Source organism: Ascaphus truei, chromosome 1 (genome assembly GCF_040206685.1).
Source record: "Ascaphus truei isolate aAscTru1 chromosome 1, aAscTru1.hap1, whole genome shotgun sequence".
NCBI classification, from domain to species: domain Eukaryota; kingdom Metazoa; phylum Chordata; class Amphibia; order Anura; family Ascaphidae; genus Ascaphus; species Ascaphus truei.
In genome coordinates, this window is record NC_134483.1 from 307,260,886 (window position 1) to 307,275,291 (window position 14,406).

At 41.8% G+C, this 14,406-nt stretch overlaps 1 protein-coding gene across 1 annotated transcript in view; it reads right to left on the reverse strand.

Annotated features, from left to right (window-relative positions):
- Positions 1–317: 317 nt before the first annotated feature.
- The window catches only part of LOC142470750 (uncharacterized), a 347,019-nt gene continuing 332,930 nt past the window's right edge, over positions 318–14,406 (reverse strand). Inside the window, exons 7-8 of the mRNA XM_075577441.1 lie at positions 1,860–2,027; positions 318–1,578 (exon numbers count right to left, since the gene is read on the reverse strand). Of these exons, the coding sequence (XP_075433556.1) occupies positions 1,450–1,578; positions 1,860–2,027 (297 nt within the window). The 3' untranslated portion in view covers positions 318–1,449. The remainder of the gene's footprint in view (positions 1,579–1,859; positions 2,028–14,406) is intronic.

Sequence of the window (14,406 nt, forward strand, 5' to 3'; positions counted from 1 at the left end):
TGTGTGTGTATCAGTGTCTGTCTGTGTGTGTATCAGTGCGTGTGTGTGTGTGTGTGTGTGTGTGTGTGTATCAGTGTCTGTCTGTGTGTGTGTGTGTATAAGTGGCTGTGTGTGTGTATCAGTGGCTGTGTGTGTGTATCAGTGGCTGTGTGTGTATCAGTGTGTGTGTGTATCAGAGTGTGTGTGTGTATCAGTATCAGTGTGTGTGTGTGTGTGTGTGTGTGTGTGTGTGTGTGTGTGTGTGTGTGTGTGTGTGTGTGTGTGTGTGTGTATCAGTGTCTGTGTGTGTGTGTATCAGTGTCTGTGTGTGTGTCAGTGTGTGTGTGTATCAGTATGTGTGTATCAGTATCAGTGTATGTGTGTGTGTGTATCAGTATCAGGGTCTGTGTGTGTGTATCAGTGTGTGTGTGTATCAGTGTGTGTGTATATCAGTGTGTGTATGTGCATGTGTATCAGTGTGTGTATGTGTGTGTGTGTGTGTGTGTGTAGCAGTGCCTCTGTGTGGCTGCGTGTGTCAGTGGCTGTGTGTGAGTGTGTGTGTGTATCAGTGCTGTGTGTGTATATCAGAGGCTGTGTGTGTGTATCATTGTCTGTCTCTGTGTGTGTATCAGTGTCTGTGTGTGTGTGTATCAGTGTCTGTGTGTGTGTGTGTATCAGTGTCAGTGGTTGCGTGTGTGTCAGTGGCTGCGTGTCTGTCAGTGGCTGTGTGTGTGTGTATCAGTGACTGTTTGTGTGTCTGTGCAGGCCAGCAGTGGCTGTGTCTGTGTGGGTGTCTGTGCGTGGTCAGTGTCTGTGTTGGTCTGTCTGTGTGAGTGTCTGTAGGTCAGTGACTGTGTGCTTCTGTGCAGGTCAGAGAGAGAATGGAGGGGGGAGAGAGAGAATAGAGAGGATTGGGAGAATATATGAAATCTGTATGGACATTCATAACTGTTTTATTTTACCTATAGGCGATACATTTTTTAGTGGGTCACGAAGGAGAAGTTCAAAAATAACAGGGTCACAGAAAAAAAAGTTTGGCAAACGCTGCAGTACACCATACTGCATTTATCCATATCGATATATTTATGCTTGGACACTATTAAGTGAGGATTCTTACAACAGTGACAGTGGAATCCTGACCAGCTAGTCGATATAAATAGTGGATTGTTGGTGTCATTTGGAACTTTGGTCTATACAGATGATATTCGAGGGTTACACACCCGATGAGGTTTATCAACTTGAAGGAATTATGCTTATAACAAGCAATTGATGGCATAGTTAGAGCACCATACAGTTTTTTATGGGTCCAATTTTTTGTGCCTGTTTTTTTAAACAATAGATATCGTATAAGTATGCTTTAAACTAATCTAAAATAAAGTCATTTGGAATAGTACAATGTTTACTCCTTCTTTTATGGATGACGAAGGAATGCTATCATCTGTTTTCCAGTCATGGTGAGATTCATTCAGTTTAAAAATTGAGAGAGAAGATCTCATTGACAATATCAGCATTGCCAGTTCTCTTCAGTGCTTCCTGCAGGGATTGAGATTGAGTTTGGTTGGCAAAGGCATTTCTCCACAGCAGTAACATATCCAGAATCTAGAAAGGAGAAGAATTTTTTTTAGCAGAAACTACACAAATATGGTGATGCATTGTATATTGTTGTGGCATACGGTTTGTAATGCACTTTATATGTTTAGATTCATTTTTTATGTTCTGATGTCTGTTCACTACCATATCACCACATTCAAATGGGACTAGGACATTACATTATTAGGCACAGTCCACATTGTATGCAGAGCTTGGACAACTTCAGAAGTGAATCCAAATGAGCAAATGTGTATTAATCTACTGTACCTGCACCAAGTAGTTTTAAGTACCTGATCTTTGGCTACAGGGTGAGCTTCAAAGAAGATGCAATCCTTCTCTAGAAATCCCAGATTATTTGCTAGGAGTCTCCAGTCCCTCTTTCTTTTTGCCATCACCATGGCAACATGCCGAAGCTGGTCATCCCGCAATCTCCACCTGTCATCTAAAACTGCAGTTGTCTATTGCAGGAAAAATAGGAACAGAAAACATACATTAATATGAGATTCAAAAGGACTTGGAAACTTGTCAACAATAAATCAACCTCATCTACAAAAAAACTCTCATGGTGATTTACATGTAAAAGCTTTAGTTTGCACCCTGTAGTATACACATCCCAAATTTTGTCATTTATTCACAAACATAATATTGCGTGGAACCAATATTTTTATAAAATATCTAGAGATGAAAATGTACCAAGAAACACAGTCAAAAAGGAGTAACTTACACTGTTGCAGACTCCATGGCTGCAAAATATTTTGTTTGAACATGTATTAAAATCAACTTTTTGTACCTTTCTGTACCTTAACAAAAAGAGACCTAAAACTTATCATGCAGTACCACTAGAGCCCTCTCACTGTACTGTATGAAATGTGCAGTTAACAAGATCCCAAAAGAGAGGCACACATGGCATTAAGGGGCACAGATCCACAAAGCTTCCTTAATGGAGGGCAAATACCGTGACGTTACCTATATAGGTAGTGGACATTAGCTTCTCTGAGTTTACAGGGTATCCACAAAGCTAATTATATGCCAAAACAATGGCCATTAGGGACTTCATTTGCACATGACTAACGTGGCAGCATGAAAGGCTAAAGCCGGGATAAGACACCCCGGCGCTAGCTGCTAGTAACACTGGCCTGTGTTACCCATATTCTAAGGAAGATGTCAGGTATACATTGCATTGTAATTTACATTTTTTAAAATGTATTATCCCATTCGAAGCCATAGTGCCATGAAGGCATGAATGCATATTGCATGCCTTCATGGTAACTAAGGTAGCCAAAGGGTTAATACCAACACCCTAACTACCTTACTACCCTTTGTATGGCATACACAACCTCTATGGCTCTCGCTCATGTTAGAAGTTACTCACACTAACAATAATGTTGATAGAGGAGTAATTTAAGACTTGCATAAAGGTGATATCAGCTGCTACAGTGCAGCAATGGCAACTCTGTGATGAACCAAAAGGTGTTTGAACGTTACTGCGCTGTGTGTGCTTTTCTGTGTTTATATTGCAGCATTAAGGACAATTTTAATTAAGGACTGTCCTGATCATCATGCTTCCAGAGGAGTTGTTGGTGCCAAGGAGGACTTCTTTACTGCTAAGTTCTTTTTGTCTTTTGGTTTTGGGAGAAGAGCCGTATAGCCTTCCTAGGCTGACTTCCCTAATGAGGGATTCTTCTCTATAGCAGGTGGACTGAGCTCTTATATCTGTACCATTATCTTTCAGTGTTATAATACATGAGCACTTTTCACTGTTGTTTAGTATTAAGCGCAGAGTGTTTGCATTTATTTTTCTTGGAATGGATTTAATGGTTGATTTGGATGTATTTACCTGGATTTTTTCATTCCCAATCCGACGGCAGATTTTGTTGTGCAGATCAGATTTTGTCAACAAACCAAAACAGATTCAGACCAGTTCCCCATCTCTACAGGTTAGGCCACCAGGGGGGAATTAAGGGCCTGGTTATCCCCTTGTATATCATAGTGGTTGTACCTCTATGCCATACAATAGATAGTTAAGGTCTTTGTATTAACTCCTTGGCTACCTTAGAGACCATGGAGGCATTGATAATGCATTCCTTCATGTCCCCTATGGCTTTGAATGGGTTAATACATAGGTCTTGGCTAAATAATGTTGTCCTAGTCTAGGGTAATGCTCAGGCAATATAGGAAGCCAAAGTGGGTCACTTCAGCACCCTTGACAAGGCCAAAAAGTTGTCTGTGAGCCGGAAGCACCTAATGCCAGGCATAGCCATGACCTAAAATGTTAAGTCCCGCATTAACTTTAACGGCCTGCTGTGGATATACGTTGTGGTGTTCCACACCTCTTTTGCATACCATTAACTTTAAAGTTAACGCCAGGCCATCTTAGCAGTATGACGCATCGTTTGTGAGCTTTGAAGATATTCTTTAACAATGAACTAGATGTTAAGTCAATAAACAGAGCTTTGTGGATCCTCCTCTAATTGAGAAAATTACCCATTCTATAGAAAAAAACAAAAATAAATGTTATAAAATATATACAGCAAAAGTGTGCATTACCAATAAGCAGAGATGAGCAAAGCTTGAATCCGCCTTGAAAACAGCTTTTATTTGCAAGTGTGAAGCTTTGCAGATGCATCTGAGTTCGAACAAACACGTCTCTTTTTTACATTTTATTATTGTTTGCTTATAAAAGATTTCATTATGCAATATATTTCACAATCAAGACAGAAAAAAACAAACAAAATGAAAATCAAATATTTGCTTTTTTTCCGAGTGAAAAGAAGAAAAATGGCGAATTTCCAACCTTTCGCACAGATTTTAAATAAAAAATAATAGCTGAATATTCGCAGCTTTGCAATGATTTACATAAATTCTGCGAAATCTTTGCAAGCCGAACTTTTATATGTTTGCCCATCATTACCAATAAGGTCTTTGATATGCTGGGAAGCTGTCAGGGAATTTCAATGGGGCGCACAGGCTTTTCTGACATATGATAGAGAAGTAGCTTCACAGCACCTTGAATAGGGGCCTAAGCCTTATGTGCTAACGTGCCCATTTCACTAACTGGATCAGAATTATTACATAAACAGTACAACAATAATTCATTTTGCATTTATATCAATGTTTGATTATTCTTTTAAACATGTGGACTAGTTTTTAGCTACACATTTTGCCTACATATTGCCTAAATATATAATTTAATAATAATATATATTTAATATAGAATTCAACAATTAATGTGTTTGCCAAATCCCAAGAATCAACCTGAATGTTCAAGAAAATGTATGCCACCTGAGAAACTCACAGGGGCAGTTTACAAAATGTTACAAAGTTTTTTAAAGTAATTCAAATGCTGAACATCATGCAAAATAGTTCCTCTGAATTGGCAGCTTTCCACATGGAAGAAGGGTTGTGTTTTACAAAGGTCTCCACCGGCACAATTGTTAAGAGCAGTAAAGGAGACAGCTGTTTTACTTGTTAAAACACGTGCTTGGCTGCTACAGTATTTCCTCCGGGCAGTAGCCGGTCTTGCACTTTGTAAGTGCTTCAATTTGCCATCACCGTGGGAAATCAAGCATTAGCAAAACTAAGGCTAGCTTGAAAGAACCAAAACAAAACCAAAATGGTTTGTCTTTAGCAATCATAGAAGATAAGATTTGCACTCAATTAGAAGAATTAAAACAGGGCATAAATAATAGCTGCAACTATGAGACAACCTGCTACAGCCTCAAAATTATCTAAAAATAAAATAAACAAACAACAAGAGTTAGGGCCTCATGCAGTAAGCGTTGATAAGGCTTTTTTCGCCATTTTCCCGCCAAAATTGGGTTTGAGATTCAGTAAGCGCCGATAATTGCTTGATTTCGCCAGTTTTCGTATCCGATAATTTTGTTATGGCCAGTCGCCTGCCGATAAGCCGGTTTTCGGCACTTATCGCCATTTTTTTAATTCGGCTGTATTCAAGTAGCAAAATCAGCACATCGGGGCTGATCGGCACTAAGAAATTGAGACTTCATGGCCAATTTGTCCCGCCAACTAAAGTTGGCAAGTTGGAGGGGAGAATAAGGTTGCCGGAACGGCACTTAGAAAAAAAAACTCTTCTGTACATCAATGGAGTCAATGGAGCGGGGACGTATAACATTATAGTACTGTTTACGTTCTATTACTCACCATACAAATGTGTTTAGCATTACAGTGTGGGGGGCATTCACTGCATTGTGTCACACCTGACGTTTATTATTTGCATAACATTGTACTTTTATATGTTTTCATCATTTGCGTGTCACATTACTCATCATGTGATGATGTGTCAATGGAAAAACCTATACTCAACTCTTAAAAGAGAAGATCACATCATATCATACATGTTACTGAACTGTGCGACAATTTATTATATGATGTTACCCATGTCACACATCTAACACATCCACCGTATATTCATGTTGCTTTACATTAGACAATGCTTGTAATGTGTAACGCATCATTAAACGTTCATGTACATCTTTCTTCTCATGTTTACATGTAGTTTGTGTCTTCCCTTTTTTGATGACGTCCGTGATTGGACAGTCAATCACATTGCATGTTTACATTGTAAACGTTGCATTACAAGCACTTCATGCTAACTTATACACACATCTACAATAGTTACTCATTGTTACACGTTTCAAACTGATTCAATAGCAACTATCCTGATGCCATAAATGTATGCATATGCACACGAGAATTAATTGTTGTGAACATGTGACACTAACATGGCAAATTAGACATGTTGCAGCAAACTTTTTCTACGTGATTCTCATGGTTTTTATCATAATTACATGACTGAGTGTTGCGTTCAGAAGTGGTACATGCATTACACATTACACTAATAATTTACAATTAATGCTTGTACAAAGCTTCACGTTACATCATTGTGAAATATCAGGATTGGCTGCTGAATACACAGAAATAATACTTCTTAGATCAAATGGATACAGCTTGGGAGCCAAGTACTTTAATATGTTAATGTAACATGTTGCATTTTACAAAGTCACCTGACATCATCCCATAGCTATTTAAAGCACGGCCATTACCTGTTCATTCACAGCTACAGATTTCAAAATGTTGCGCATGTTTAGGAGACGTCGTAACATTCTTTTGCATGAGTGGCTTGCTGATGAAGAGAATGACATAGGGCAAGGGAGGGACAGAGCCAGGGACAGTGACAGGGATAGGCACGTGGACACGACAGGGAGAGGGACAGGGAGAGGGACAGGAGATCAGAGGAGAAGACAGAGGAGAGAAGTTGTGGCTCGTCCGCGTGTGTACAGGGAGAGAACCCTGTTAGATGGGATGAGTGAGGAGGAAATAGTAAGTAGCTATCGTTTGAGTTCAGCAGCAGTCTTATCTCTTTATGAAGAGATAAGGGGAGATTTAGATTTCTTGACAGCCAGAGGTCGTGCAGTCCCTGGCCTTGTTAAAATGCTGTGCTCATTACATTATCTTGCTTCCGCGTCATTCCAGACAACTGTGGGCATAATAATAATAGGAAACAATGTGTTTGTGAACGCTACATGTTATGCTGTCTGCAATGTTATGCTGTATCCACGCATTTAGCGTAAAAATGGTGAATAGAAAAAAGTTTAAACTTTTAACGGTGAGTCAACGCATAACAATTATTATATTTGCCATTCTTGTAGAAGTAACACTTCGTTTGGCTGCAACTGGTCGCTCCAGAAAGACAATGCATTTTCATCCATGGTTGAGGCAACCGTTGAATCCTGTAGGACACACATCTCCATGAGGCGCTCATAGGAATCGGCACTGCCTTCTTCAAACAATACGTCCGGAGGTACGTACAGTTCTTGGTTTTGCCATTCTAATGTGTTTTGACCAAAAAGGTTTGGATAAACATCATTGTAGTTATGTTCATCTTGCATCTGTGCTTCAGAAATGGAGGGTGCAGATATTGCAGCAGGTATTGATTCAGACAGAACAGTAGTAGCGAACCCATTGCTATTGGTATTAGGAATAAATATGCTATTTATCAGAAGATATGTGCCATGTTCCATGGTAATTTTAAATTGTGGTGCAATCTGCCAAAATCCATACCTTTCATGTAGGTTATCCTGGACACGTTCAAAACAATAATTTGTTGATAAAGTGAATCGTACAGATGATTTAAAATTTCCAGCGCGGCACGGGTCTTGGTAATATGGATATTTACTTCTGATCAAGTCATAGATCTGCCCCACGTTGGCTTTGTGTTGTTCAGTTGATATGATGGCCTCTGCTATCATTATTTTATAAGATTTATGCGGATTGCTGTTCAATGTTGTATTCTCTGCCATTGCTGCGTCTCAATGTGTGAAACTTGAGTTGTAGGTTTTTTCTTCTGAATGTGAAACTATTTAAATGTTATCTTTTGTGGGTTTTTGTCAAGGTCAGACTTCAAGTTCCATGTTTCACTCCTTTTTTAAACCACCAATTCGAATGTGTAGAAATAATTGGCACACATTTTTTGGTTAAGATTGCCTTTTCACTGTGAAAGTAACATTGTTTTTTACTTAATCTACATTCTCAAAACAAGTGTAGGATTTTAATTAAAAAACAATGTGGGTGAGAAATTCTACAGTGTTGGCATTATGAAAAAACTGGCTACACTGACATACTGCTGCAGCAGCATTTATTCTTAGTAATCACTGCCATGTACCTGGCATGTTCCTGGAATGCCACTCTGTTCACCCGGAGCATGCCTGGCTCCTTTTGCCTTCCCAGCCAGGCGCATTACACGGCTGACGCGCGGTTGATGTGTTAATTAATAATGGTTCAGGATTTACTAGGCTGCAATGCTTCGCGTGACCGCCAGATGGCATAAATTCATGAATTGTAATGCAGTATATATATGTATATGTATAGAAGAAATGACCTAGGCGCAAATAAGCAAGGAAAGAGACAAAGAGAAAAATATCATAGGGCAGTATGTCTGTTACTTTCAGAGTTAAGGTGGTAAGATATACACTTACACTGGCGACACACTTTATTGCAGTGTGGCCAGTACCGCAAGCCGGGAGATTTCCCGGCTTGCAAGTGGCAGCCCCTCGGCGTGCCGCGCGTCTCCGATGCGCGGTCACGCGTCATCGGGTGCCTGCGCCCCCTGCACGCACGTCCAGGGCTCCCCGAGGGAGCCCTGGTGTCCCGCGATGTGGGGGATGGCGGCAGGGGGTTCCGGGGGACCCGGCGGACCCGGAGAGGAGAGGGGGAAGCCGCGATCGGCGGGCCTCTCCTCCGCTGCTTCGGCGCGCGCCCGGCACCCTCCGGCGCACGCCAGGTAACTGCTGCGGCCGAGAACGGGCAAATGCTCGAATAAACTCGGCCGCAGCAGTACACTTAGTAAGCCAAATATAAGCCTTTAATCCACCACTGGGATTCAGGAACACTGCTGCTGGGATTTCTTTGCTGTTTGCATGGATCTCAGACTCTCCACGTGTGCTGCTTGCTTCAGGGGTCACCTTTTCATCTGCAGCTGCGTGTCTCCTTAGCATGGGATATAGCTCACCAGGGAGGGGGGAGGGGGGAAGGGGAAAAGGGACAATGGAACAAAAAATAGTATAAAACCTTTTATTGTAAAAACTATCTAAAAAATAACAAACAGTATCTCACTCACATGTTGTGAAATAATTTCAAGCAGTTGAGAGTTTGAATTGAGTCTCTCACACTCGTAGAGTAAGCTTTCCGGTCCACTGCACTGTTGCTAGCCTGGTTTACTTCCGCGTCACTCTCGGGCGCGCGCCAGGCTACTGCTGCGGCCAAGAACGGGCAAATGCTCGAATAAACTTGGCCGCAGCAGTATGCCAATTTAGTGAGCTCTGGCAGTTTTTAAAAAAATTGTATATAAGCATATCCTAGCTTTAACAATGTATACAACTTGTCTTAATGGTAGGGGCATCAAGCTCCATTTAATTCACCTTCTAATTGTTCTTGTCTGTGTATGAAATTTTGTTGTGCTTTCTGTTACCCAGCCTGGCGATTCTAGTTGTCATTCAACATATATCTAATTGTGCCAATAGATAGTATATATGAGGTTAACTTATGTTCCTCAATATGATCCCTGATTAGTTTATGTACTCAATATGATCCCTGATTAGATTAGGGCAACAAGATATTTTGGCAATATAACCAATTGACTCTATAGGCTAAGGCATAAACCAGTATTGTCAAATGTATACATTATGTAATTTTCTCTTCCTAAAGTACACATAGGTATCGCCAGTCTGGGTAATAGGGACATTTTGTTCATCTTGTGTTCACCATTCGTTTTTAATTAGTACCCGTCACGGAGGTAAAGTGTTTAATATAATTGTTTGCAAGAATCCAATCAGTCACAGGAGGTGGGTATATATACCAGGGGTGGGGAGACACAATGGTATTATGCCCCTGAGGAAGCCCTAGAGGAGAAACGCGTAGGGCAGACCCTGCAGACATTGCAGGCATTGCAAACCGAGCAGAGTGAGACGCGCTGCAGAACGGAGTGTAGATAGCGCTGTGACGTCATTGGAGGTCGAAGTCTCGCGAGAATTGGAGCCGGAGCACGTGACGCGGAAGTAAACCAGGCTAGCAGCAGTGCAGTGGACCGGACAGCTTACTCTACGAGTGTGAGAGACTCAATTCAAAATCTCAACTGCTTGAAATTATTTCACAACATGTGAGTGAGATACTGTTTGTTATTTTTTAGATAGTTTTTACAATAAAAGGTTTTATACTATTTTTTGTTCCATTGTCCCTTTTCCCCTTCCCCCCCTCCCCCCTCCCTGGTGAGCTATATCCCATGTTAAGGAGACACGCAGCTGCAGATGAAAAGGTGACCTCTGAAGCAAGCAGCACACGTGGAGAGTCTGAGATCCATGCAAACAGCAAAGAAATCCCAGCAGCAGTGTTCCTGAATCCCAGTGGTGGATTAAAAGTTTATATTTGGCTTACTAAGTGTAAGTGTATATCTTACCACCTTAACTCTGAAAGTAACAGACATACTGCCCTATGATATTTTTCTCTTTGTCTCTTTCCTGGCTTATTTGCGCCTAGGTCATTTCTTCTCTACATTATCCATTGCGGCAAGTGTGGAGCCGCAGACCTAATTTGCTGCATTCAAGCAAGAATAGATTGTAAGGTATAACACCTCCTGTTTGACTGATTGGCAAGGGGCAGTTAATATTTTTATTACTACAACCCCACTAAGTGTTTGGAATTTGCGCTGATTGTATTCTGTTCTCTATATGTATATGTATATATATATATATATATATATATATATATATATATATATATATATATATATATATATATATATATATACTGTATAACAACAACCCCTATAACCCCTAACATACACATACAGTACTGTATATGCACATCAATGATACTATAGGCTGGGGGGGCGAGATGTGTTTGCAGCAGAGAGAGAACCGCTGCTCTCTCTGCGCAAACATCGGCACATTAAAAATTATTTAAAATACATTTTTATTGATAGTGTAGATTTGCAGGGGGTCTCCCTGGAGCTGAACCGTGTTAGTTTCAGGTCGGGGGACCCCCTGCTCCCCGAGATACAGCCCCCTTTATGAGGTGCCGGTATCCCTCTGCGTTTAAAGTGCCCGATCACGTGACCGCGACATGTAAACAAAGCAGAGGGATACCGGCACTCCCTAAAGGGGCCTGTATCTCGGGGAGCAGGGGGTCCCCGGACTTAAAACAAAAACGTTTCTGCTCCGGAGACCCTCTGCACATGTACAGTATAAATAAAACACATATATAAATAAACACTTGTTCCTTACCTTAGCGGCTATGTGCTATGGTAACGAAGCAGCATTTCTGTATTTTAATAATATTGTTCATTGAGCAGGGGGTTCCCGGAGCCAGAAATCAAAGCTCAGGGGACCCCCTTCTCCTGCACAATATTATTAAAAATACAGAAATGCTGCTTCATTACCATAGCGGATAGCCGCTAAGGCAATGAAGGGGTTAACTCACCGTGCCCGCTTTATTGTGGGTAGCGGGTGAGGGTGAAGGGGGTATTTGGCCCTTGGTGGAGTTTAGGACTTGCGGGGGGGTTGCGGGTGCACTTAACCCCTTCACGGCCGTAGCAGTTAATACCGCTACGGTCATGAAGGGGTTAAGCCCCCCGCAAGCCTTAAACAGCCACCGTTGGGGCTAATACACCCTTCACCCACTCCCGCTACCCACAATAAAAAAAAACTCACACACAGCAGCCGCCAAAAAATAAATAAATAAATCTAAATAAATAAATAAATAAATCAATATAAATAAATACATTTAAAATACATTTTTATTTATAGTGTAGATGTGCAGGGGGTCTCAGGAGCTGAACCACGTTTGGTTTCAGGCCGGAGGACCCCCTGCTCCCTGAGATACAGCCCCCTTTATGAGGTGCCGGTATCCCTTTGCGTTTAAAGGGCCCGATCACGTGACCGCGACATGTAAACAAAGCAGAGGGATACCGGCACCCCCACAAGGGGCCTGTATCTTGGGGAGCAGGGGGTCCCCGGACTTAAAACAAAAACGTTTCTGCTCCGGAGACCCTCTGCACATGTACAGTATAAATAAAACACATATACAGTAGAGGCAACGCTTATTCTAACATTTGCCTTAAACTAGCCGGGTTACATTCAGGGTATGTGCTGGGTATGTTCTTGGCTAGTTTGAGGCACGTTTAAGGCATTTCTGCATTGACTAACGACCCATAGGATTAACACAGCAGGGATCCCTGGCAGTCCAATTCAGTTTGAATTGGACTGCCATGGACCCCCCCTGTTAATCTGATAGGCCATTAATCAATGCAAAAATGCTTGGGCTAGTTTAAGGAAATGTATTCAGAATGTATCTGGGTGTACCTGGGTCTTTTGGGGAATTGCCACTGGTTTTTGTTAGAATAATCGCTGCCTCTACTGTATAAATAAACACTCTTTCCTTACCTTAGCGGCTATGTGCTATGGTAACGAATCAGCATTTCTGTATTTTAATAATATTGTACAGTGAGCAGGGGGTTCCCTGAGCCAGAAATCAAAGCTCAGGGGACCCCCTGCTCCTGCACAATATTATTAAAAATACAGAAATGCTGCTTCATTACCATAGCGGATAGCCGCTAAGGCAATGAAGGGGTTAACTCACCGTGCCCGCTTTATTGTGGGTAGCGGGGGTGGGTGAAGGGGGTATTTGGCCCTTGGTGTGAGTTTAGGACTTGCGGGGGGGTTGCGGGTGCACTTAACCCCTTCACGGCCGTAGCAGTTAATACCGCTACGGTCATGAAAGGGTAAGCCCTCCCGCTACCCCCCGCAAGCCCTAAACAGCCACCGTTGGGGCTAATACCCCCTTCACCCACTCCCGCTACCCACAATAAAAAAAAACTCACACACAGCAGCCGCCAAAAAATAAATAAATAAATCTAAATAAATAAATAAATAAATCAATATAAATAAATTCATTTAAAATACATTTTTATTTATAGTGTAGATGTGCAGGGGGTCTCGGGAGCTGAACCGCGTTGGTTTCAGGCCGGGGGACCCACTGCTCCCCGAGATACAGCCCCCTTTATAAGGTGCCGGTATCCCTCTGCGTTTAAAGGGCCCGATCACGTGATCGCGGCCTGTAAAGCAAGCAGAGCAGAGGGATACCGGCACCCCCTAAAGGGGCCTGTATCTCGGGGAGCAGGGGGTCCCCGGACCTGAAACCAATGCTGTTCAGCTCCGGAGACCCTCTGCACATGTACAGTATAAATAAAAAACATATGTAAATAAACACTCGTTCCTTACCTTAGCGGCTATGTGCTATGGTAATGAAGCAGCATTTCTGTATTTTAATAATATTGTACAGTGAGCAGGGGGTTCCCTGAGCCAGAAATTAATGCTCAGGGACCCCCTGCTCCTGCACAATATTATTAAAAATACAGAAATGCTGCTTCATTACCTTAGCTGATAGCCGCTAAGGCAATGAAGGCAGAATAGCATGTTTATTGGGGACATTTGATTTGCCCCCAATAAACATTGCAATAAACAACATACAGTACACCCCCTGTGTATTTAAAATACATAAACAATAAATACATGACATACATATTTTTATTGTGTGTTTTAAACCTGCCTGCCTTCACTGTAATCTATGTAAAAAACCCTCCCCCTATTGTGTTTTAAACCTCCTGCCTTCACTGTAATCTATGTAAAAAACCCTCCCCTATTGAGTGTGAAGCTTCCCTGCCTTCACTGTAATCTATGTAAAAACACCTCCCCCTATTATGTCTGCTAAACTTCCCTGCTTTGACTAATCTGTGTAAGCCCCCCTCATGAAAAGACACATGGCCGCCCTCACATGGTATGGTAGCCAATCAGAGCGTGGGAACTCCATACAGAAATGCTGCTTCATTACCTTTGCTGATAGCCGCTAAGGCAATGAAGGCAGAATAGCATGTTTATTGGGGACATTTGATTTGCCCCCAATAAACATTGCAATAAACAACATACAGTACACCCCCTGTGTATTTAAAATACATAAACAATAAATACATGACATACATACATGAAAAGACACATGGTACTTGAACCAATCAGAGTAGGGAAAGACTTCCCACGCTCTGATTGGCTACCATACCATGTGAGGGTGGCCATGTGTCTTTTCATGACGTCATCTTAAAGGCAATTGAAGCAAAGCCATTCTGATTGGCTGTGCTGTCATTGCCTTTAAGTGACGTCATCATTTTTTTTTTGTCTGTCAAAACACATGGTTTTCACAGCCCAATTAGGACCGTGGGAACCATGACGAAAAATGTGACGTCATAGGCCTTTAAAAGCCTATGTCGTCTCA